General features: G+C 46.8%; 1 protein-coding gene across 3 annotated transcripts; it reads left to right on the forward strand.

Moving 5' to 3' along the window:
- The first annotated feature begins 1,123 nt into the window (after positions 1-1,123).
- EEF1D (eukaryotic translation elongation factor 1 delta) lies at positions 1,124-20,108 on the forward strand. Of its 3 annotated transcripts, XM_065830429.1 has the most exons (9): positions 1,124-2,344; positions 4,698-4,821; positions 6,482-6,553; positions 13,163-13,231; positions 14,394-14,490; positions 14,712-14,815; positions 16,134-16,382; positions 19,388-19,582; positions 20,009-20,108. In XM_065830429.1, exons 1-9 carry the CDS (start codon positions 1,125-1,127, stop codon positions 20,045-20,047), a joined length of 2,169 nt encoding a protein of 722 aa, XP_065686501.1. In that variant the 5' UTR covers position 1,124; the 3' UTR covers positions 20,048-20,108. The 3 variants fall into 3 exon arrangements, with proteins under 3 accessions (XP_065686501.1, XP_065686502.1, XP_065686503.1); XM_065830430.1 differs by lacking the exon at positions 13,163-13,231; XM_065830431.1 differs by lacking the exons at positions 6,482-6,553; positions 13,163-13,231.
- Positions 20,109-21,351: the final 1,243 nt, after the last annotated feature.

Below are 21,351 nucleotides of genomic sequence, written 5' to 3' on the forward strand. Positions count from 1 at the left end.
TTAAAAATCGAAATTTTGAAATTAAAAATCGAAAATTTGAAATTAAAAATCGAAAATTTGAAATTAAAAATCGAAAATTTGAAATTAAAAATCGAAAATTTGAAATTAAAAATCGAAAATTTGAAATTAAAAATCGAAAATTTGAAATTAAAAATCGAAAATTTGAAATTAAAAATCGAAAATTTGAAATTAAAAATCGAAAATTTGAAATTAAAAATCGAAAATTTGAAATTAAAAATCGAAAATTTGAAATTAAAAATCGAAAATTTGAAATTAAAAATCGAAAATTTGAAATTAAAAATTGAAAATTTGAAATTAAAATGTATTTTTTTAAAAAAGACCACAAAATGTTTTGCAGCTCATTCGTTACCTACTCATTAAATATTTGAGCAGTACATTAAATTCCATATTTCTAAAAGCATTTCCTACACCATTTCCAATGACATCCACCCCCTAAGAGCTGCCTTATTTCTATTGTGAAACCCAAGCCACTAAGCAGGTACCATATTCTTCATTTCAACAGAGGATTTTTTAAAGAAATCATTTATTTATAAGCCTAATCATGAATTTTCCACCTCTTAATCAATTATAAATTGTCAGTTATTGGGCTTTTAAACTAAAATAGCCGTGTAATTTTTCAGCTCCCTCTGCTGGCCATTTAGTAGCAAAACACAAAGCGACGACCTCTAAAACTACTCAAAAATTGGGGCATCTTTAGCCCATCTTCCCAAAACAAGTAATTAAAGACTAATTTACTAACTCAGAAGAATATTTTATACATTATCAAGTATTTGAGCAAAACCTCGTTGGGTTTTTTCTCCCTACCAATTGTCTTAAAGCGGAATTTAAAGCGCTTTATGTTAAAATAGCGACGCGCAGATTTCTTGTTAGAAGTATTTGAGGAGGGAGCTCATTTTGACTCATTTAGGCGCTTTAATTCCTTTAAATCCAAATTTCTACCGACGGCAAAACGGAACCGAGCGCAAATAATAGCGGCGCGGCGGCTTTCGACGCTCTCGCGTTAAGAAATTGCTCAAACCTTCTGCATGCCCTTGTTCTGTTGAGTTTTGCCGCCACTACATTGTTGTGCTTATCTTTTAATTAATGCTGCCGCTTTTTGGAGGATGAGGACGAGGAAACCTCCCTGCCCTGTAGAAAAGGTTTGGTTAGACCAGGATAAATACGACGAAGCGGAGCGACCGCGGCATGAAAAGGAAGCGACGGCGGCCGCCGAGGAGCCCCAGGAGGTCGATGCCGTCAACGGCGTCTCCAACGACGACTCCGTCGAAAGCGAACTCAAGGGGGACTCGAAGAAAGCCAAGAACGGCAAGAAGCAAAGGAAACGGAAACGTTCCCCGAAACCCAAAAGCGCGACCAAGTTGGACTTAATTCTGGCCGGCTTGTCCGCCGACAACGTGTGGTTTGAAAAACCGCTTTATGATCGCGCCGAGAGCGTCTACAGGCAGAAATTAGTGGATTTGCAGCACCGGGAGGTACCCGAGGATGCGCTCATGGCGCAGGAGTCGCCTTTAGCGACCGGCTTGAAAGCTTTTCAAGACGTTCCTCAGCCGAGGATCCTTCCAGCGGCGCCGTCCTGCTCCCATGGGAGCCTGTCCGCCTGTCACCACATCATTCAGGACGTCTGGGTCAACAAGTTGGACTTTGATAAAGCTGAGGAGACGTTCCTCGAAAAAACTCACTTCTTCGTTCCCCCGAATGCCCTCAGCATCCCGTCCGTGTGGCCGAACGCCAGCGGCATTGGGTTGAGGACGCCGGATGAGGGCTACGTGACTGCCCTACCCACTCCTGCTACGCCGAGAGACGTCGGCGTCGATTCTTCTTCCTCCATTCCCGGTTTGCCCGGCTCCGTACACCCTACGGTAAACGGTAAGCCGCAGGTTTCCACCTTTCAGGCTCTCGTGTCAGAGGTTTGGTTGGAGAAACCTCTTTATGACGATGCTGAGAAGAGTTTCTACGAGAACATGTTTGATGGTCACCCCTCAGGTACAACCACCCAGCAGCAACGCGCCGGTCCTGAAGCATCAAGGAACGAGGACGGGGAGAACCTCAGCGTTGGAAAAGAAATGGCCGATGAACACGTGGACGCGGCCGCCAACTCTTTATTTCCCAAGGACGCTGAGCAACCTCCGCCTACCAGCTTTTTTCTGCACGAGGGCAGCGAAACCGTGTGGCTTAATAAACTGATGTACGACAGGGCCGAGTCGCAATACTACGCAGCCGAGGCTCTGAAGATGGCGAGAGCGGGAGAGAGTACGGAGGTGGAGGAATCTGCAGTAATAAAACCCTCCCGACCAGCTGCTGATTCTTCTGCACCAGAAACGAAGTAGGAGGAGTTTATTTTTTGGGGTAACGCGTGTGCAACGCGGCCGGGTCGGGATTGAGCTGGAAGATTTGCATGTGCGGAAGACGAGCGTCGTTTGGAGGGAGCGTAGGGAGATGCTGAACCTGTTTGTGGGCAGGATAACAGGGGGAAACTCCTTCAGGGACCCCTCCTTCTCCTGATAAATGTTAGTGGTGAATAATAGTTAAGGTTAAGCATTTAAAATTGGTAAGTGAGCTGAGGTTTGACCTTGTCTTTATGTGGTTGGGAGCCTGGGGCTGTGCAAAGCAAAACAAAATCGAGACGTTGAAATTTGAAACAGGCGGAGGGTGCCGTGTTGGATTTTGAGAGGTTTTTAAATGGTGACTTTGCTGTGTGTTTCTGTTAAAATGCCACAGGGTCCTTCAGAGAAGCATCATCCCCAGTTCTGCAGAGCGGGTGGGTTGGTCATCGAGCTCCAAGGTGACCACGTTTGAGCATCCAGCTCGAAGAAAACTTGGGAATGATGGTGAAATACAATTTTAGGCACAGGACTTGCTGGATTACAGCTCATCTGATGTGCGTGTGTGTAGCTGGGGAGGGAAAGCTCGTTCTCAAATCATACATGGCCGTCATCATTATAAATCAGTTTTACAGACAAGCATTTAAAGGCTTCTTTTGAAGTCCTGGATGATTCCATGCTTTCTATGTTAAAAAATGTGCTTTTATATATGACCGACTCAACACTGAAGTCTGGGAGCTTGTCCCAAGGCTGGTGTTTAAATGTTATATTGCAGTGACCAATGTTCTTGGGGACAAAAGATTACAAAGGCCCCCGTAGCGTCGGTCCCTATTTCTGACACTTTCAATCTTCGAGTTTCTTAGAATGTGTTGGAGAGTTTTAAGATCTTTATGTCTAGTGATAACAGGGGGTTACAGAGACATTTTAGAGCACGTGTGCCCTCCACTGTGTCTGATTTGGGCTAATTTTCTTTAGTTGGAAAGAATTTGGTGGTGCCTTTTACCTTTCCCCAGGAAAGTTTGTGTGTCTTTGTAAAATATGTGGTGGAAATCGGGTTGGAATTGGGGTTCTCCGTTAATAATCCTGGTTGGCAGCTCTTGAAGGGTTGAGCGGTGGGATGGGCTTCAATGTCGGGAACCTACACGTTGTGGTGGCCTCTGGTTTCTTTTGGTTTTATAAAAGACTCATCTCTTGGCATCTGTGGAAATGTTTTACTGCGTTATTTTTAGGAAAGGCTTTGGGGGTTTCTATTAATTGTCGTGTGGTAGAACCTGGTAGCGTTGTGGTTTCATCGTGATGTTTTATCCCCATTATCACCACTTCAAATCAATGTCACCATCGCTTGGCTTGAAGTAAGGGAACGTCTTTTACTGTTGCAAGAGCTCCATCGTTTGCCTTGGAATTAAGAAATTAAACAACCTTTGGAAGCTGCTGCATGAAGAAGAACAACTTAACACCATTTCACGGCGGCATGAGGATATTTTACGCTGTTCCTCCTGCAGTGATGGGTGCCTGTCCCTTCCAAGTGTTGCGTTGCGGATGGTTTTAATTGCTAAACAGGTGCAGCAGCTTCCAAAAGGCCTGTTGTAAATGGAATATATGGATTCCTGGAGGCTCGTTGGTGTTGGGCGATTGATTGTTTCGATGACCAGGTTGAGACATAAGCCTAAAGTACCCAACAGTTGGTGTCAATTTGGTCGAATAGCGTTCAAAAAAGACTGAACCGCGTTTAAATTCATGAGCTGTAGTGTCAAGAGGTGACGGTCACGTTGCCACGTGGAGCTGCGTATCCTTGGGTTTTTCATTTCACCATGGCCAGGAGCCTTAAAAATTAGAAGATGGTTCCCTTTTTGATTCGTATAGACAAGGAATCTTTTAGCAGTGGATTTTAGACATGAGGAGGAAATTTGTGATGCTAAGGGTGGTGAAACACCGGCCCAGGTTGCCCGGAGAGGTGGTGGATGAACCATCCCTGGAGATATTCAGGGTCAGGTTGGATGGGGCTCTGAGCTGGGCTAAGATGTCCCTGCTCATGGGATTCAATGATTCCCATGATCTACAAAATCCTGCTCTGAAAGCTCATGGAAAAAGGTACAAATGAGCTGGTTTATTCCGTCCCCACTTGCTCTGTCACTAAATGCGGGTCGGGCCACACGGTCAGGCGGGTGATTATAGACTGTCCTGCTTTCTTAATACGATCCTGTTTACTTAAACCTTTCCACCGGAGGGAAAACCGCCAAGCGGAGACCTACAAGCCCAGCAAAACCCAGTTTTCTGACAATCCCGTCGCCAGCTGCCGACCTCAAGTGCTTCTAGAAACTCACTTTGCCTTTATTATTTTTCCCTTTTCTGCAGAAAAATGGCAGTCGACCACTTTTTGTCCGAGAAGATCTGGTTTGACAAATACAAGTACGACGATGCCGAGCGAAGATACTATGAGCAGATGAACGGGCCCGTCGGGGGCTCCGCACAGCAGCAGGTAACGCTCGTTCTCAAGGGTTTAGCAGAGGGCTGGAGCTTTAAAAACCAGTACAGAGCAGGCGGAAGGGCACGATTCACGTTGACTTTTGGGTTGTTTGCACTCTGGTTGCTGCCATTTCCACGTGTGAGTCTTTGTCTGCAGCCGTACCCCCGGTTATGAGCCATCTTGCCTTTAGAAAAGACATTTTTTGTAGACTATGAGGGGTTTTCTTCTATACAACCGATGTACTGGGAGGTCACACGCCCTTATAACAAGAGGACTGGTTATATGCTATATATACATATATATATAGTTATTTTTTTGAGGCTGCTGCACAAATATTTCCTGTGATTTAGAGGCACAATTTGAGCCCTGAAGCCCCAAGAGCTGCTTGAAGAATTGACCTTTTCCCAGTTCACCCAGGGAAGAAGCTGTTTGGGAACAGTTACTGAGGGATTTATTTGATATAAATGAGCTGTTTGATGTTTAAAGAGCAGCCCTACGGCTCCAAAGAGCCCAGGAATAATGTTCCTCTCTTTGCGTGCTCCTGCAGCAAACCTGAGCTGAAGTAGTTCAAGCTTAAATATTACCCCAAAATTAGGATTATTTAGAAATACAGAGCTATCGTAACCTCTTCCTGCTATGTAAAGAGCTGTTAACTGCTTAAGCACTTAGTTGGGTGTGTAGAAAGCAGCTTAGAGTTTTATATGCCTGTCTTGCAAGGGTTTAAGGGGAAGCTTTTTGCTTAAGTATTAATTTCTGGGCACGTTTTCTCTCTCTTCCTCCTGAAAATCTTGACTAAGGTGGCAAAGCACCCGGGCTACGGGCATAAATAAAAATCCAAAGCTTTAGATAGGCGCTTGGAGTCGGTTTTAAAGCGCAGATCTTTGCGGTGCGCTTAGAAAAATGAAATATTTCATGCCACGAAAGGAGCTTTCAGTGAATTTCTGCTTTTGAGAGGTGGTGTGAGGACTCCGGGTACGTTTATCAGCCGCTTTTCCGCTGGGAAAAATAGATCCATGCTCCTTAAAACCTTCCTGCAACCTGGTAGTGATATCCACACATACCTGGGCACATGGAGACCGATGTGTCCGAGCTGTTGCTCAGCTCTGGTGTATTTGACAGAGGATTTTTGGGCTTGGGGGCAGTTTTGTGGCTCAGATCTTGCTCGTGGGGTTGCAACCTGGGAGAGACAAGGAGTCAATGGATCGTGGAAGCTTGAATTTGTGCCCCGGGAAGGGAATCTTTAAATCCAGACTAAGGCATGAGGTGGAGGGGGAAAACCTTGTGCTGCTGCACTCCATGTTGTACCTCTCCAAAATAAAAGAGTTAGGGTTCAGTTCTTGCCTGAATATTGTGATGCTTAATACGACAAAGAGTAGCCTAACGATAGATCTCAAAATGACTCCAACCCTCTACTTTACTGGCAGCTGTTGAGGGTAATAATAGAGAATTTAAAAGCTCTTGACTGGATGATCTTCTGGACACGTGGCCCGATGTGACCAGGGACTGCGGTCGCTGCTGCTTGATTTAAATCCAATCCTCCTGGCAGCTCATTTTGCTGAATCATTAGAAGGAACCCTCCCCGTTCCTACCCTTTTTTTTAACTTCCCAGTTTTCCCATGTTTCCTATTTAAAAAAAACAAACAAAACTTGGTTCTTTCTGCGCTGTTTGCAGGAGAACGGAGCCAGCACCATCCTCCGCGACATTGCCAGAGCCAGGGAGAATATCCAGAAATCGCTGGCCGGAGTGAGTACCCGAGCTCTCTCACCGGCTGGTTACCCGCAACCATTTTTAGCTGTAGCGCATCTCACGCAATTCCAGCCCAACCACCCATAGATTCTGTACCTTCTGAGTTTTTTATTAAGCCAGAGGAGAAAACGAAGGCGCGTGGCGCCGTGTACAACCAGCATAGCTCCATCCCATCACTACCAGAGAGTTGCATGCTGCTTACACGCTTGCTAAACTTCTTAAAACTAACTGGATTTGGGTTAAAATCCTTCGACTGTGCGTTTCTTTTATCCTGGTGGAACGTTCCCCCACGTCTTATCTAACAAGTTATTAAAATAACCTCGCTGAGTAGCAAAGCACTGAGCGTGTGCATCTCATGGGATACATTGAGCTGCCACCTTCTCTTTCTTGTTTTAATTTCAGGCAGGGTATGTGCAAAAAAATGGTGTTTTGCATCTGCTGCATGTAGGAAATTCAACTTGGCTACTACCTGTAAGTCTGGATCATCTTTAAAAGCTCAGTAACATCATTTCTGGAGATGTTTTTGTGCTGATATGTACAGCCAGCACTCTAAAAACTCTTAGGATTTTTTAAGAAGAAGCTGAGATCTTAAATTAATAAGTGGATTTGGTTTATAGGTAAAGAAAATTCCCAGAATACAGCCCGTGTGTCTTAATTTCTTACCTTGGTGGTGGGACTATTACATACCTGCAATATCTTCCATTCTTTATATAGATTTGGCCTCATAACTCCCTCTCTGGGGTATTTAACACCCTCATTTTCTCTCTGGAGCAATAGAATAAGAGGGAATCGAGCCTTTCTCAAGGGGAATATTTCATATTCCTCCTTAACACAAGCAGAAAGAAGCCGAACATTGAATTAAAGGATTCATTTTGCTTTGGTTGGATTCAGTGGTCCCAAATACAGCACAAAAGTCAATGGAAAGTTGAGACATCTTAGTAATATTAAAACCAAACCAAAAGTAGGAAAAAGAGTTGTGCACCCAAAACCGTCAGGGGTATAGTTAATGAGTTAATGTATAGCTGCTATTCTGATCTCTAAGAGTGTAGTTGCTTGATTAAGAAGAGCAGCAGTGACTTTCTTATTGTTTTAAAATCCCATTTTACTGATGGTGCATTACATGATACAGAGAGGTGATCTTTTCAGCTTTTCCACATGTTGTCACATCTCTGCCCCAGAACCTGAAGCCGTAAACAACGCTTTGTGTTAATTAGAAAGGCTGAGCTGTGGAGAAACGAGTCCGAAAGATCAGATTCTGTAGCTCGTGTTTCTGAAGGATCACTGCTGACCTCAGAAAGTGGTGGCGTGAAGCAGGTTTGACTTTAGAACATGCTTAAACTTTCATTTTTATGTTTCAGTGTAAGTTGGGGAATGAGCTGTTAGAGAGCAGCGTAGGGGAAAGGGACCTGGGCATCCTGGGGACAGCAGGGTGAGCATGAGCCAGCACTGGGCCCTTGTGGTCAGGAAGGCCAATGGTACCTGGGGTGGGTTAGAAGGGGGTGGTCAGTAGGTCAGAGAGGTTCTCCTGCCCCTCTGCTCTGCCCTGGGGAGACCACACCTGGAATATTGTGTCCAGTTGTGGCCCCTCAGCTCCAGAAGGACAGGGAACTGCTGGAGAGAGTCCAGCGCAGCCACCAAGATGCTGAAGGGAGTGGAGCATCTCCCGTGTGAGGAAAGGCTGAGGGAGCTGGGGCTCTGGAGCTGGACAAGAGGACACTGAGGGGTGACCTCATTCATGGGGATCAATATGGAAAGGGGCAGTGTCAGGAGGATGGAGCCAGGCTCTTCTGGCTGACAACCAGTGACAGGACAAGGGGTAATGGGTTCAAACTGAAACACAAGAGGTTCCACTTAAATTTGAGAAGAAACTTCTTCCCGGTGAGGGTGGCAGAGCCTGGCCCAGGCTGCCCAGGGAGGTTGTGGAGTCTCCTTCTCTGCAGACATTCAAACCCGCCTGGACACCTTCCTGTGGAACCTCAGCTGGGTGTTCCTGCTCCGGCGGGGGGATTGGACTGGATGAGCTTCCCAGGTCCCTTCCAGTCCCTGACACTCTGTGATTCATTCTGTGATTCTGTGGTTCAGAAAGCCAAATTAATGCTCTGTGATGTGCAGAATAATAGTGAAGTGTGTTTTTATAGTCAGGATTTAGTCTCCCCTTCCACCTGAACATCACTGTCAGGAGCCTAAAGGTGTTGCAAGTGAAAAATTGGCTCTTGGAAGATGCTGGGAAATTCACCCAAGGCTGATTTTCAGCTGGATAATGTTCTGAAATAAATGAATGAGCATTAGAAGGGTTTGAGGCAATGGTTTGTACCTCCCGAAGGAGGATACGAAGCTCTGATGCTGGAAACATTTGTTTGCACATACCTTTCATCCCGCTTCGCATGGTCATCTCTGCTTTAAAGCATTTTTCCAGTCCACACCTGCTCAATCGCTAACGCTTCCCTGTATATAAAGGTGTTAATGTGCGCTACCGCAGACAGGGAAGGAGGTGGTATCTTTGCGTATTGAAAATACATTTAATTTGGGGTGAAGTTGAGTGATTTGTGAGCTCTAGACTGGAAAAACCTGCACGTCACACCTGTAGCTGTTGGTCCCAACAGATGGGGTGAGGGATGAGTTAACTCCAGACATGACACACGCCCTGGCTTAACAGATGAGACCAAGTGTGAGTTAACTCTGGGTTAATTCTATGTGATTATGTGAAGTGAATGACAGACAATCACCCCCAGGGTCCAATTCAATTGTGAGTTTTACTGGAAGTGCTTGTTGGAATATTGGTTACAGTGAATGGTGACTTGGCAAAAGTACAACACAACTTATCAACACATTAACAGCGAAAATCCTACTACGAGCGATATATTGGCAACCATCAGTAGCTATAATATGAAATTTAAACAGCAGAGCTTAAAGATTGTGTTATCCTTGTATGTTCAAAAGGGAAAGAGTGGTAGAGAGGGAAGGAAAACTAAGGTATAAGGGAGAGAGAAAAAGAGTAATAAATATATGGAAGGAGAGACAAAGAAATGGGCGTATAGAGAGAAGGAAAGAGCAGAGAGAAAGGAAGAAAGAAAAGAGGGATCCAGTCTCATGGCCCCGCAGTGTGGATGACAGGACTTGTACAATGATGTGTGGCCTTGGTGTTCCATGGTGAGGATGCTGGGGTAAGGGGCGCAGCGTCCTCCGATGGTTGGTTCAGAGTGAGGGTCCTCAGGGTGCTGGTGTTCCCTTTGGTGAGACTGGTAGCACCCCCTAAATGAGCCTGGTATTCCCTCAGTGAGGCCGAGCTGGTATTCCCTACCTGTGCTGTTTTAGGTGAGCTTTTTATAGCTCCCAGATTAGAGGAAAGGCTGGAGGGGGGAAAGCGGTGATTGTGAAAGAGGAACAAGCCCTGGGCCACGTCGAGGGGTCTCTGCCCCTTTGTGTCATGCAGAAATCCAAAGGGAACCTCTAGTTGTCCAGACAAACTGATGTGTAGACATCTGGACAAGTAGAGATCAAAATCTCTTCCCTTGGTACATCAGGGAGCTCGCAATGCACTCGTAGCTTTATCCAAAAAGAACTTTTGCTAAGTTTTGCTTCCTCAGTCAGTATTATCTCTGGTTTTTAATGTTTTAGAGGCTCAAACTATATAACGAGGGCCAGACATTGAAACTGAGGCTAAACTCTGTTTTCTACCCTTCATAAGCAAGAAAGTCCCAGAGTTTTAATTAGTTTGGATAATTAGATTTATAGGCGGTCCTTGGTGCAGTTCCAGGCTTGCTGAGTGTTTCTATTTTGAAATAGGTTGTGGTCAGCGGATCACTAATGTGGGTTCAAGAGAAAAACTATAGCTTAAACTTAGGAAAAATAAGGTTTTAAGAGCTCTGTCTATGGGAACGCACAGACAGTGATGCTCGGGAACTCTCCACCTTCAGAATTTCGAATTATAGTCATTAATAAAACTCATAAATGCTTGTGTCGAGCTTCCTTTTTGCAGAGTTGAGGCGGAAGAGGAAATAACGCTCGGTTGTGCGGAGGGAACAAGACATTAAGTGATGTGCAGCTTAGGTTGGTGACCACATCTCTGAAAAGCTTGAAACATCCTCACCTCAGGGTGATTTTTCTCCAGTTTCTCAACGTAAGGCTTGACCACCTCCCGGAATCGGGAACTCAGCTCAACCTTGTGCCTCTTAGACTGGGTTTTACACGGTTTCCAGGATCCCAAAGGGTGGCTGGTCTGGTTTGTGACCACCTTTAATCTCTTATTTCGCTTGAGCCTCTTCTTGCTCAGGCTCATTCTACCCTGGGGTTGTTGATTTAAATGCTTTGCTGTGCCCTTCACGTTTTAAACCTCCCTTTTTAAACAGGAAAATACAGCACGGAGGAGCACACGACTGCTGGTTTAGGATTAGTTTAGCGTATGTAATACGCTGAATATCTTCATCCAGGTGCACGATACTGAATATTTAAGCTCTCGGTGCACCTAGGCTGTTAATAAAATTTGCCATTTTGGCAGAGCCAGGTGAGAAATCCTGGAGGTCACCGCAATATCTGTGCTGCCCGTATCCCCGCACACTGATGCACAGGCACGTATTTAAATGCCCCACTGAGAATTCCATCTCTTTAGGCTTCATTATTGGCATTTACAACCTTAACATCGTCTCACCCGCAGTATCGATGTAAAACGGGCAAAGGAAAGGGTGAAAATAAAAGGATTTGGTACTCAAAATTTACATCCCATTTACATTCTTCCTGTTGAGAACAGCGGAGCAGAGCAAAATGTGTAAAAATCCTCTCATCTTACTCTTGCAAGCTGTCGCTACAGCCTTTTTTTTGGGAAAACGACCATGATTTTCTCCTCAAACTTCCCAAATGACACAACCACACAACGCTGGTAGGTTATTCTTAAACTGGAGGCATCATGCCAAGCTGTAGATGACATTTTTGGGGGGAACCTATTCTGTGCTGGCAAGCATAAAGGTTCTGCTTCAGTTTAAGTTGCTCATCTTCGAGGGGCCGTTACTAACAGGGCAGAGAAATGTGAAGGTGCAGCTGGTTTCTGTGGCAAATCCACTAAACCTGGGAGCCTGGTTTAAAACCAGGCTGATCTGCAGCATCAAATATTCTTACAACATCTTAAACATCCACGGTCGTGCCCAGGAGAGCCGGTCGGTTGGGCAAAACCTGCGGAAATGCTTCAGTGTTTGGCTTGGAGACGGGACTAAGGGCTTCAAAGTGAGTCTCTGTGTCTCTTTGCAGGTGACACAGCTCCTGAGTTTGATCACGGCTCAGAACCAAAAGTGTTAATTCAGTTGGTGGGGATGGATGCGGCCACTGCCAGAATTCACTTTTGGCTGAGTTAACTTAGACTTTGGCCCTGGTGGTGTAACTGGAACAGAAAGGGGTCAGGCAATAAGTTGATCTGAGGTTTAATTTGTTCCTTGGAGTACAAAGCTAGGCCGAGCCCTCTGAGATGAGCTCACAGTGGGCGTTGTGTGAGCATGGAAACCCTTGGGAGTCTCATGTTGTCAGTGCAGACCGGTGTGTGTTGCTTTATTGTAGAATCATGGAATGGTTTGGGTTGGAAGGGACATTTGAAGGTCACCCAGTGCCACCCCTGCCATGAGCAGGGACATCTTCACCAGCTCATGTTGCTCAGAGCCCCGTCCAGCCTGGCCTGGGATGTCTCCAGGGATGGTTCATCCACCACCTCTCTGGCCAACCTGGGCCAGTGTTTGTTACCCTCATTGTAACAGATTTCTTCCTTATATCTGGCCTGAATCTTCCCTCTTTTAGTTTAAAACCATCACCCCTTGTCCTGTCACAACAGGCCCTGCTCAAAACTCTGTCCCCATCTTTCTTGTTGGCCCCTTTTAATTACTGAAAGGCCACACTAAGGTCTCCCCAGGCTGAACCCCCAGCTCTCTCAGCCTTTCTCCCCAGAGCTGTTCAGCCCTCGGCCCATTCCCGTGTCCCTCCTCTGTCCCGCTCCAACAGCTCCATGTCTGGCTGGTGCTGGGACCCCAGAGCTGGATGCAGAGCTCAGGGGGGCTCAGGACATGGGGGCACAGGGGCAGGATCCCCCCCTCCACCTGCTGCTCACGCTGCTCTGGGTGCAGACCAGGACATGATTGATTTTCTGGGCTGTGAGCACACATTGCCAGGTCACATCTAATCTTTCATCCACCAGAACCCTCAGGTCCTTCTCCACAGGGCTGCTCTCCATCCATCCATCCCCAGCCTGGATCGATACCAGGGGTTGCCCCAACCAATGTGCAGGACCTTGCGCTTGGCCTTGTTGAACCTCATTGAGATTCGCATTGTCCCACTTCTCTCTAGGTGTTGTGTCTTTACCCTTGGAGAGACTCATTAGTGGTAATTTGGGACTTATTAAGAGTCTTTGTAACAAGATGTTTAACAAGAAGGTGGCAGAGTTCACAGATAAACATTTCTGTGCCGGCTTCGTTTGGTGTGCAGTTGGCATGAGGCTGGTTTTTGTCGCTCAGTGATTTTTCCTGCATGTGGATTTGGCTTCCTGCACTTGATCTGCCTCTTCCAGCATGAGTGAAATCCTTTCTCTGTCTTCCGAACCAAACGTCCTCCAAACCTTTTTGCCCTTTGCAGCAGAAGACAGGTCCTCGTAGTAAAGAAGCTTCTGCTGCCCGGCACAAGAAGCAGTCGGGCCGCTCAACTGTAAGTCAACCTGCACACGCATGGAGCTGGTTGTGTGATTTGAGAGGATGTTGTAGGGCGAGGACATCCCTGCCTTGGAGAGATGGACCACGTTCTCCTTCCTCACCACAAGAAGCGTTTGGCCTTTGCCACGTGGTCATAGCTCACCCAGATAATGTAATTTCAGTTGTAGAATCATAGAATGTCCTGAATTAAAATGAGGCCCACATGGATCATCAAAGTCTCCCAGCTTGATGTGTGTTTGGAGACTATAAATCTACACTCACGTTCCTGAACCTGCACCCAAAGGCTGTGTCAGAGATGAATTTCAAGGTGCTTTTGACCCTTTTTTTGGGTGGGGTGAAGAATCTCTTTGACTTTCCTCCCAGGAGCAGCTCGTGCTGCTCCATGTGTCCCACGTCCAGGTATCTCCCAGGCTTTGTGTGCCAAATATTCCCCATCTTAACCCCCGTATTTCCCTCTTTCCACCTGAAGAGATCTCAGAAGTGTGTCAACAACCGAGAACCACATTATAATTGCATATAGGGTGCACTTCAAAATACTATACATTATTTCCTCTGTTGTATTCGGTTCTAAATGACACTTAAAGCGTGAAGGCTCATTATTTTCTTTCTCATTTGATTTTATAGATAAGGGCCTCCTTCAAAACAAAAGCCATTTTTTGCTGTTAAAACAAATACTCTTGCAGCTCGATGGCTACAATTGCTCCTTCAGAATGTCCTAAAGTGGATTTAAGGTGTTTTGAGAGGAATTAAAGCCTGGGGAAGGTGGGAGTATCGGAACGCCGGGTTCTCCATCCAGCGTTGGGACTCGCTGTGGGATTTTGGGTCACTTCTGTGTCTCAGTTTGGCTGTAAAAGGGGACCAGTTGCCCCTTTTAAGGGGCTTAGGGTGCAGTTTTCAAAACTTTTTGGTGTGTTTAGCAGCAATCTGACCTGAGACTGTAAAGAATGACTTGATCATTGGTGCCAGCTGAAATTTCTCGAGATACGTTTCATCCTTCATTCGATAGAGCTAATACCTTATTTTTATAAAACCTTTAGAGAAAATGTCTTTGTTCGTAGATTAGTTTTCATATTTTTTCTTCCCCTAAGGTTTTACTGAAGCACTGAGCTTGGCAGCTGGCGAACAGATTGATTTCACCTCCGTTTTCCTTGTTGCAGAGCGCGAATACGACCTCTCCTGGGCCTCCTGGCGACCAAAACGATCTCTTGTCCCGAATTTCTCACCTGGAGGTAGAAAATCAAAACCTTCGCAGTGGTAAGTAGGAGGATCTTGTGGCACGAAAGCAAAACTTGGACGGGGTCCCTTATTGATTTTGGCACCAGATGAGCACGTACCAGGGTCTTGATCAGATCTTTGCAGGTGCAACTGGTGGTTTTTAAAGCCCACGTTTAGCAGAAGCAAGTTTGTCCTTATTTGAACTGATGCAGAGCCTACAAGATAAGGTTCTTTTTATTAATTTGTTTCCTCCCTTATAGTTGTTGCAGACCTTCAGATGGCCATCTTCAAATTGGAAAGCCGCCTGAATGCTCTGGAAAAGTCATCTACCTCCCACCAACCCGCAGCGGTTCCTCCCACCCAGGTGAGCCTTGACAAAGCGCTGTTGTTGTTTCTTCTGCCGTCACAAAGCGCCACATCGTTTCCAAGACCTCGTGGCTGGCTGAAGATGGAGAGAAGCTCGTAGTCAGGATGAGTTTGTGGGAGGTTTTCCAGCAGTTGTGGCAGCTGTCTCATCATCATTGTATCAGCACCAAGTGTGGCCAGCAGGCCCAGGGCAGTGACCGTCCCCTGGACTGGGCACCAGTGAGGCCAAACCTCAAATCCTGGGGTAAGGTTTGGGCCTCTCACACCAAGAAAGCCCTTGAGGTGCTGGAGCGAGTTGAGAGAAGGGAACAGAGCTGGTGAGGGGCTGGAGCACAAGTGTGGTGGGAGTGACTGCGGGACGTGAGGGGTTCAGCTGGAGAACAGGAGCTGAGGGGAGATAGGGACACAAAGGAACAGCCTCAAGTTGCACCAGGGGAGGTTGAGGTTGGATCTGGGGAACAATTTCTTCCCCAAAGGGCTGTGGGGCATTGGAACAGGCTGCCCAGGGCAGTGCTGGAGTCACCATCCCTGGAGGGGTTGAAAAGACACCGATATGAGGTTCTCAGGGACATGGGGTAGTGCCAGGGGTAGGTTAACGCTTGGACTTCACAATCTTGAGGGTCTTTTCCAACCAAAATGGTTCTATGATTTATCCCAAAAAGTGTGTGTAGAAAGGAATGTTTTACCAAGACCAGCAAAGCAGCTACATCAGGAATTTCAGCCTGCGAGAGCTGGTGCAAATGTGTAGAACTTTAGAGTTATACACTTGAGTAACATTTAATGCTGTTTCTTAGCACGGACCAGGTAAAATGTCACTTTGTTACAACAGATAGGCAGAATTTATCACACTTTTTTTAGCCAAAAGCCCTGCTAGGAATGTAATTTGATTAATTTAAGAGGAAACTGAGGGAGCTGGACGTGTGGCGCCAATTTGATCTATTTGTAGGTTGGAAGATGTTCTACCAGTGGTGCTGGTGGTATCTGCAGTCAAACCTATAGAATGTGTAGGCTCCTCCACGTGCTGGGGGAAGATTCCCAACTTCTGTCCTACTCAGATTCCTATGGTCCAGATATCCTGAGCCTTTAGAGGGGTCAACTCTTAGCTACGTGGTGGTTTTGGCTCTGCTGGGCCAGTTCAAAGGTCCGTTTTTGATGGCCAATAGTTGATTTTTCACGCAAATCATGTGACGTGGGCCACATTCACCGTCTTGAGCAACACAGATTTCTGTTCCTGAGCTTCTCTTGAGTTCTGATGCAACTTCAGGTTAATCTTCTCCCCTTTTTCCTTAATGCAAATGCACGTCACCCCAACGAAGAAAGTGGAACCGTTCAGCGTTCCCTCCAAGAAAGTGGAGCTTCCGTCGGCTTCACCGGCAAAAAAAGTTGAGCCTCCTGCCGCAGAGGAAGATGATGATGATGACATTGACCTTTTTGGGAGTGACGATGAAGAGGAAGACCAAGAGGCTGCCAAAGTCCGGGAGGAGAGACTGCGGCAGTACGCGGAGAAAAAGGCCAAGAAACCGGGTCTTATTGCCAAATCTTCCATCCTTCTGGATGTGAAACCGGTGAGTAATGGAGGTAGGGGAGCTCCTGTGCGCCTGTAAATCATCTGGCTTGCACATCCTGATGAAGATATTAGGTTGGTGCAAAAGTAATTGGGAGTTTCGGAATGTGAATTTTGAATCATTATAACTAAGCTCAAACCCGTCTTGTTTAATCAAAATAGAAACGGTTACAATCAACACGATTTTGCTGATGAGAAATAAGTTTATTCCTGTAGTGTAAAAATCCATGCTTTGGGATTTGATGAACTCTTGTGTGGCAGAATGCAAACCCCCCTCTCTCTCCCTCCTTCCTTCGATATGGAAGGAGTATTCATATCTCCCTCTCTCTCTGCTGTTTGAGGCTGACAGCTTCTTTTGTTTGGCCTCAGAGCACCTCGGCCAGGGCCGTTAGGAGAAGGGAGCGCTGAGGCTCCAGGGAGCCGCTGGGCACCCATGGCCAGCGTGGGGCATGTTTGGAAGCTTCAGAGGCATCCACAGCCAGGGTGGGGGTTCAGAGAAGCTTCTGGAATGCCCACAGTCAGATCTTATCAGCCTATAAAATGGGATTCTCGTCGAGACTCTGCCCTTTGGTGCGGATCTCTTGGAGCATGAGCCAGATGCTGCCGCCGAGAGCTCCCCCAGATGGAGACTCCGCTTGCCTTGCTGACACAGGTGTGAGTACAATTTCTTCTTGCGGGATTGCGAGTGTTTCTACTTTCTGTGCTCAATACGAGCACATGTATAAATTATTTCCTCGCACAATCGCGGGTATATTTTCCTCCCGTGCTTCCACATAAGCACGTGTAATATTCCGTGCCCATTTGCACGTGTATTTCCCCTTGCAGGATTGCGAGTGTATTATAAATTTACCCTCGCAGAATCACGAGTGTACACTTTCCATACTCAATACGAGTACGTGTATCTCTTTAAAATAACCCCACACCGTGTTCAGGCAAGTGTGGACTCTTCCCGGACTCAGGGACGGCTCCGGCATTGTTTTGGTAAAACCACGTGCATGCACTCTGTGGACCTCCTGTTGTATTAGTTGCTACCCCTTAATAATATTCCTCAACTGATATCCGAACCTGTATTTAAGTCACTTTTGGAGTGCTAAAACCCTGTTTCTCACCGGTTTAATAGAAGTTGTTTTGGACCCTGTTCCTTACACCAACCTCGGGGTGCCTCCGTGACATCTTGGAAAGCGCCTTCTGCATCCTGCGCCTTGCGGAAACGTTTTCCCTGCCAAAAGTTTTCGAGATGCTCAAAGAAGTGGCAGTCGGTTGGTGAGAGCTCGGACGAGGCCAAACTTCGTAGCCCAATTTGTTCCGCTCTTGAAGTCCTGGTTGTGCGACATGTGGTCGGGTGCTGTCATGAAGAAGAATTGGGCCCTTTCTGTTGATCAATGGCTGCGGGCATTGCAGTTTTTGGTGCATCTCATCGATTTGCTGAGCTTCCTTAGATGGAATGATTTCTCCAGGATTCAGAAAGCCAGAGTGGATCAGAGCCCCAAAAAATGACCACGACCTTTTTTTTGTGCAAGTTTGGCTTTGGGAAGCGCTTTGGAGATTCTTCTCAGTCCAACCGCTGAACTGGTCTTGCTGATTGTTGTATAAAATCCACTTTTCGTCTCACATCACAATCTGTTCAAGAAATGGTTTGTTGTTGAATAGAAGACAACGACGCTTCAAAATGATGATTGTTTTGATTTTTCAGCTCATGAGGCCCCTGCTTCTCGAGCTTTTTCACCTTTCCAATTTGCTTTAAATGCCGAACGACCGTAGAATGGTCAGCGTTGAGTTCTGGTCAACGTTGAGCTCTGGTCAGTGTTGAGTTCTGTACGATGTTGAGCTCTGGTCAACGTTGAGCTCTGGTCAGTGTTGAGCTCTGGTCAGTGTTGAGCTCTGGTCAGTGTTGAGTTCTGTACGATGTTGAGCTCTGGTCAGTGTTGAGTTCTGTACGATGTTGAGCTCTGGTCAGTGTTGAGTTCTGTACGATGTTGAGCTCTGGTCAGTGTTGAGTTCTGTACGATGTTGAGCTCTGGTCAACGTTGAGCTCTGGTCAGTGTTGAGTTCTGTACGGTGTTGAGTTCTGGTTGACGTTGAGCTCTGGTCAGCATTGGGTTCTAGTTGACGTTGAGTTCTGGTTGACATTGAGTTCTGACTGATGTTGAGCTCTGGTCAATGTTGAGCTCTGGCCACCATTGAGTTCTAGTTGATGTTGAGTTCTGGTCGGCATGGAGTTCTGACTGATGTTGAGCTCTGGTCGACGTTGAGCTTTGGTCATCATTAAGTTCTGGTTGATGTTGAGCTCCGGCCAGCATGGAGTTCTGGTCAATGTTGAGTTCTTGACAACGTTGAGCTGTGGTCATTGTTGAGTTCTGGTCAACCTTGAGTGCTGGCCAACGTTGAGTTCTTCGGCAACTCCTCATGTAGTTTAAAGAACATCAACTTTGATGATTGCTCTCAATTGGTTGTTGTCAACTTGTAACCATGTTTATTTCAGAATGTGTTCCAGTACCAAGCAGCAAATTTCGATGGTGTGAAAACCACAGTTCCTTTTGCACCAACCTAATAAAACCTCCAGATTTCCAAACAAGGGGTCCAAGCAAGGTGGGATATTGCAACTGGGATCCATAGCGTGCGTGCTGCTGTTTTCTGAGGTTGCCCTGACCAGAATTAGCTCTTTTTGATGAAAAAACAGATTATGAATGCCCTAAAGACAGAAATAAACCCGTCTTTATCAAATTGTCGTGGTAGATCAAAAACTCTGGGCCTGTTTCAAGAGACGTCCTTGGTAAAAGCCGCTTTAAAGCGAGAGGTAGAATCGAAACGACGCGGTGTGCAGAGAGTGAGATTAAGCTTGGTTTAACCCATTGGCTTAATTCTGGTTAAAATAATAGCCAAGAAAGGGCAGTTTGGATCAGCTGAGAGATTTACTGTTGAATTTTAAGTTGCCGGACACCTCTTGGGGTAACGACGATCTCTAGAAAAACGCTAAAATCCATATTTTGGGGTTATTTTTTGCAGTGGGACGACGAGACCGACATGGCAAAGATGGAGGAGTGCGTGCGGTCCATCCACATGGACGGCCTGGTGTGGGGAGCCTCCAAACTGGTCCCAGTAGGTTACGGCATCAAGAAGCTCCAAATCCAGTGCGTGGTGGAGGATGACAAAGTCGGGACGGACATCCTGGAGGAGGAGATCACCAAATTTGAAGATTATGTGAGTTTTAGAGCAAACTGGGTGATTCCTGCCTGACCCATGGGGTCATTTTTAACTCGCTACCTCATTTTATTGATCTTCTTTGCCTATTTTTTTGGCTTTTATTTAGAATAAATTGTGAAATGTCATCTTAACGTTGCTAGAAACGATGTTCCTCATAGGCTGACTGTAAAGATTTGTACGCTAATTCTCACGGTGCAGCATCCCATTGTGATTGATGTTGCGAAAAATACTAAATAACGATCCATAAAGGTTCTCTTAGCGCAGATCTAAAGCCAAGGAGCTGGCCTAAGAGCCCCGGGCCAAGCTTAAACTGTTTAAGCATCACTGGTGCATGTTGTAAAGCAACCCTTGATGTGTTTTCTTTGCCGTGAGTGTCTGCAAACACCCCAGTGACCTCCAGCTGCTGCTTTTGTTCCGTTCCAGGTGCAGAGCGTCGACATCGCCGCTTTCAACAAGATCTAGAAACGAATCCCGTCCTCCTCTCGGAAACTGTAATTAATAAAAATCAAGATTGAGAGTGCAACTCGGATGATGTTTTTCTCTGGAAAGTGCGTTTTCTCCGGAATGATGTGTTGTGAGATTCGGGGATATTTCCCTTCCCTGTTCTCTTCAGAAAAGCCTTGAGACGGGGTGACCTATTTCTGAGTTGGAATTTCAGTCTCAATTAAAAAAAGATAGGATGAATCAGCAGGAAACATTCAGGACTTCTCTAGTTTGGGGCTGAATTTCCTCCCTCTTTTCAGTTTGCTGCTCTCGTTATCCACTTTGACGATGATTTGCCCCGTTAGCCAGGGCCAGGGAAAGAGGGGGCAGCGTTTGGAACCGTCGGCGTGTGCCAGAGTCCAAGGTCCCAGCACAAGCGACACGGTGACAACACCGAGCGAATGCCAAGTGTTGTGCTGGGAGCACCGGACAAAGGGCAGGAGTGACAATGACACCAGCGTCTGCCCGATGTCACCTGCGTGCAGGAGCCTGGTGGCAAGTGGTGCCCAGTGTGGGTCTGACTGGGGTCCGTGCCCTGTCTGTCCCTGGGGGATGGTGGTGACACGCACAGGGTGGATGCACGCGGTGCCTCCTGTGTGCGGTGTCCCCTGTGTCCCTTGTCCCACCCTTCGCCACACCTGGTGTCCTGTGTCCCCCTCTCCCTGCTGTGTCCCATATCCCCTAGTGTGCTGCCCTCTCCTGTGTGCCTTAAGTCACCAGTGTCCCATGTGTCTGCTGCCTCATGTGTCCTGTGTCCCCATGTGCTGCCATCCCTGGTGTCCCCAGTGTCCCTGGTGCTGGCACATGGGGCCACGTGTGCCCGATGCTGGGGGTGCAGTGGCCCATGTGTCTGGTCCCAGGTGTTGCCACCCATGTGCCCTGTGTGCTGCCATCCGTCTGTGTCCCATGTCCCCTGTGTGGTGCCATCCCTGGTGCCATCTGTGTCCCATGTCCCCTGTGTGCTGCCGTGCCTCTGTGTCCCTGTCTCTTGTGTGCCTCCATCCCTTGTGCCATGTGTCCCCTGTGTGCTGCCATCCCTGGTGTCCTCTGTCCCTTGAGTACTGTCATCCTTCTGTGTCCCTGTCCCTTGTGCGCCTCCTTCCCTTGTGTCCCCTGTGTGCTGCCATGTGTGTGTGTCCCACGTCCCCTGTGTGTTGCCATTCCTGTGTGTCCCATGTTCTCTGTGTGCTGTCACCCCAATGTCCTGTGCCCTGTGTGCTGCCATCCTTGGTGCCATGTTTGTCCTGTGTCCCTTATGTGCTGCCATCCCTGTGTGTCCCATG

The sequence above is a fragment of the Patagioenas fasciata genome, chromosome 2 (assembly GCF_037038585.1).
Source record: "Patagioenas fasciata isolate bPatFas1 chromosome 2, bPatFas1.hap1, whole genome shotgun sequence".
Taxonomy (NCBI): Eukaryota; Metazoa; Chordata; class Aves; order Columbiformes; family Columbidae; genus Patagioenas; species Patagioenas fasciata.

Bases quoted from the DNA above. Each gene is read 5' to 3' on its own strand.
- EEF1D (XM_065830429.1), top strand. From the start codon at position 1,125: ATGAGGACGAGGAAACCTCCCTGCCCTGTAGAAAAGGTTTGGTTAGAC. The intron at 4,822-6,481 runs GTAACGCTCGTT...CGCTGTTTGCAG, and splicing joins GGGGCTCCGCACAGCAGCAG to GAGAACGGAGCCAGCACCAT. The intron at 16,383-19,387 runs GTGAGTAATGGA...TATTTTTTGCAG, and splicing joins TCCTTCTGGATGTGAAACCG to TGGGACGACGAGACCGACAT.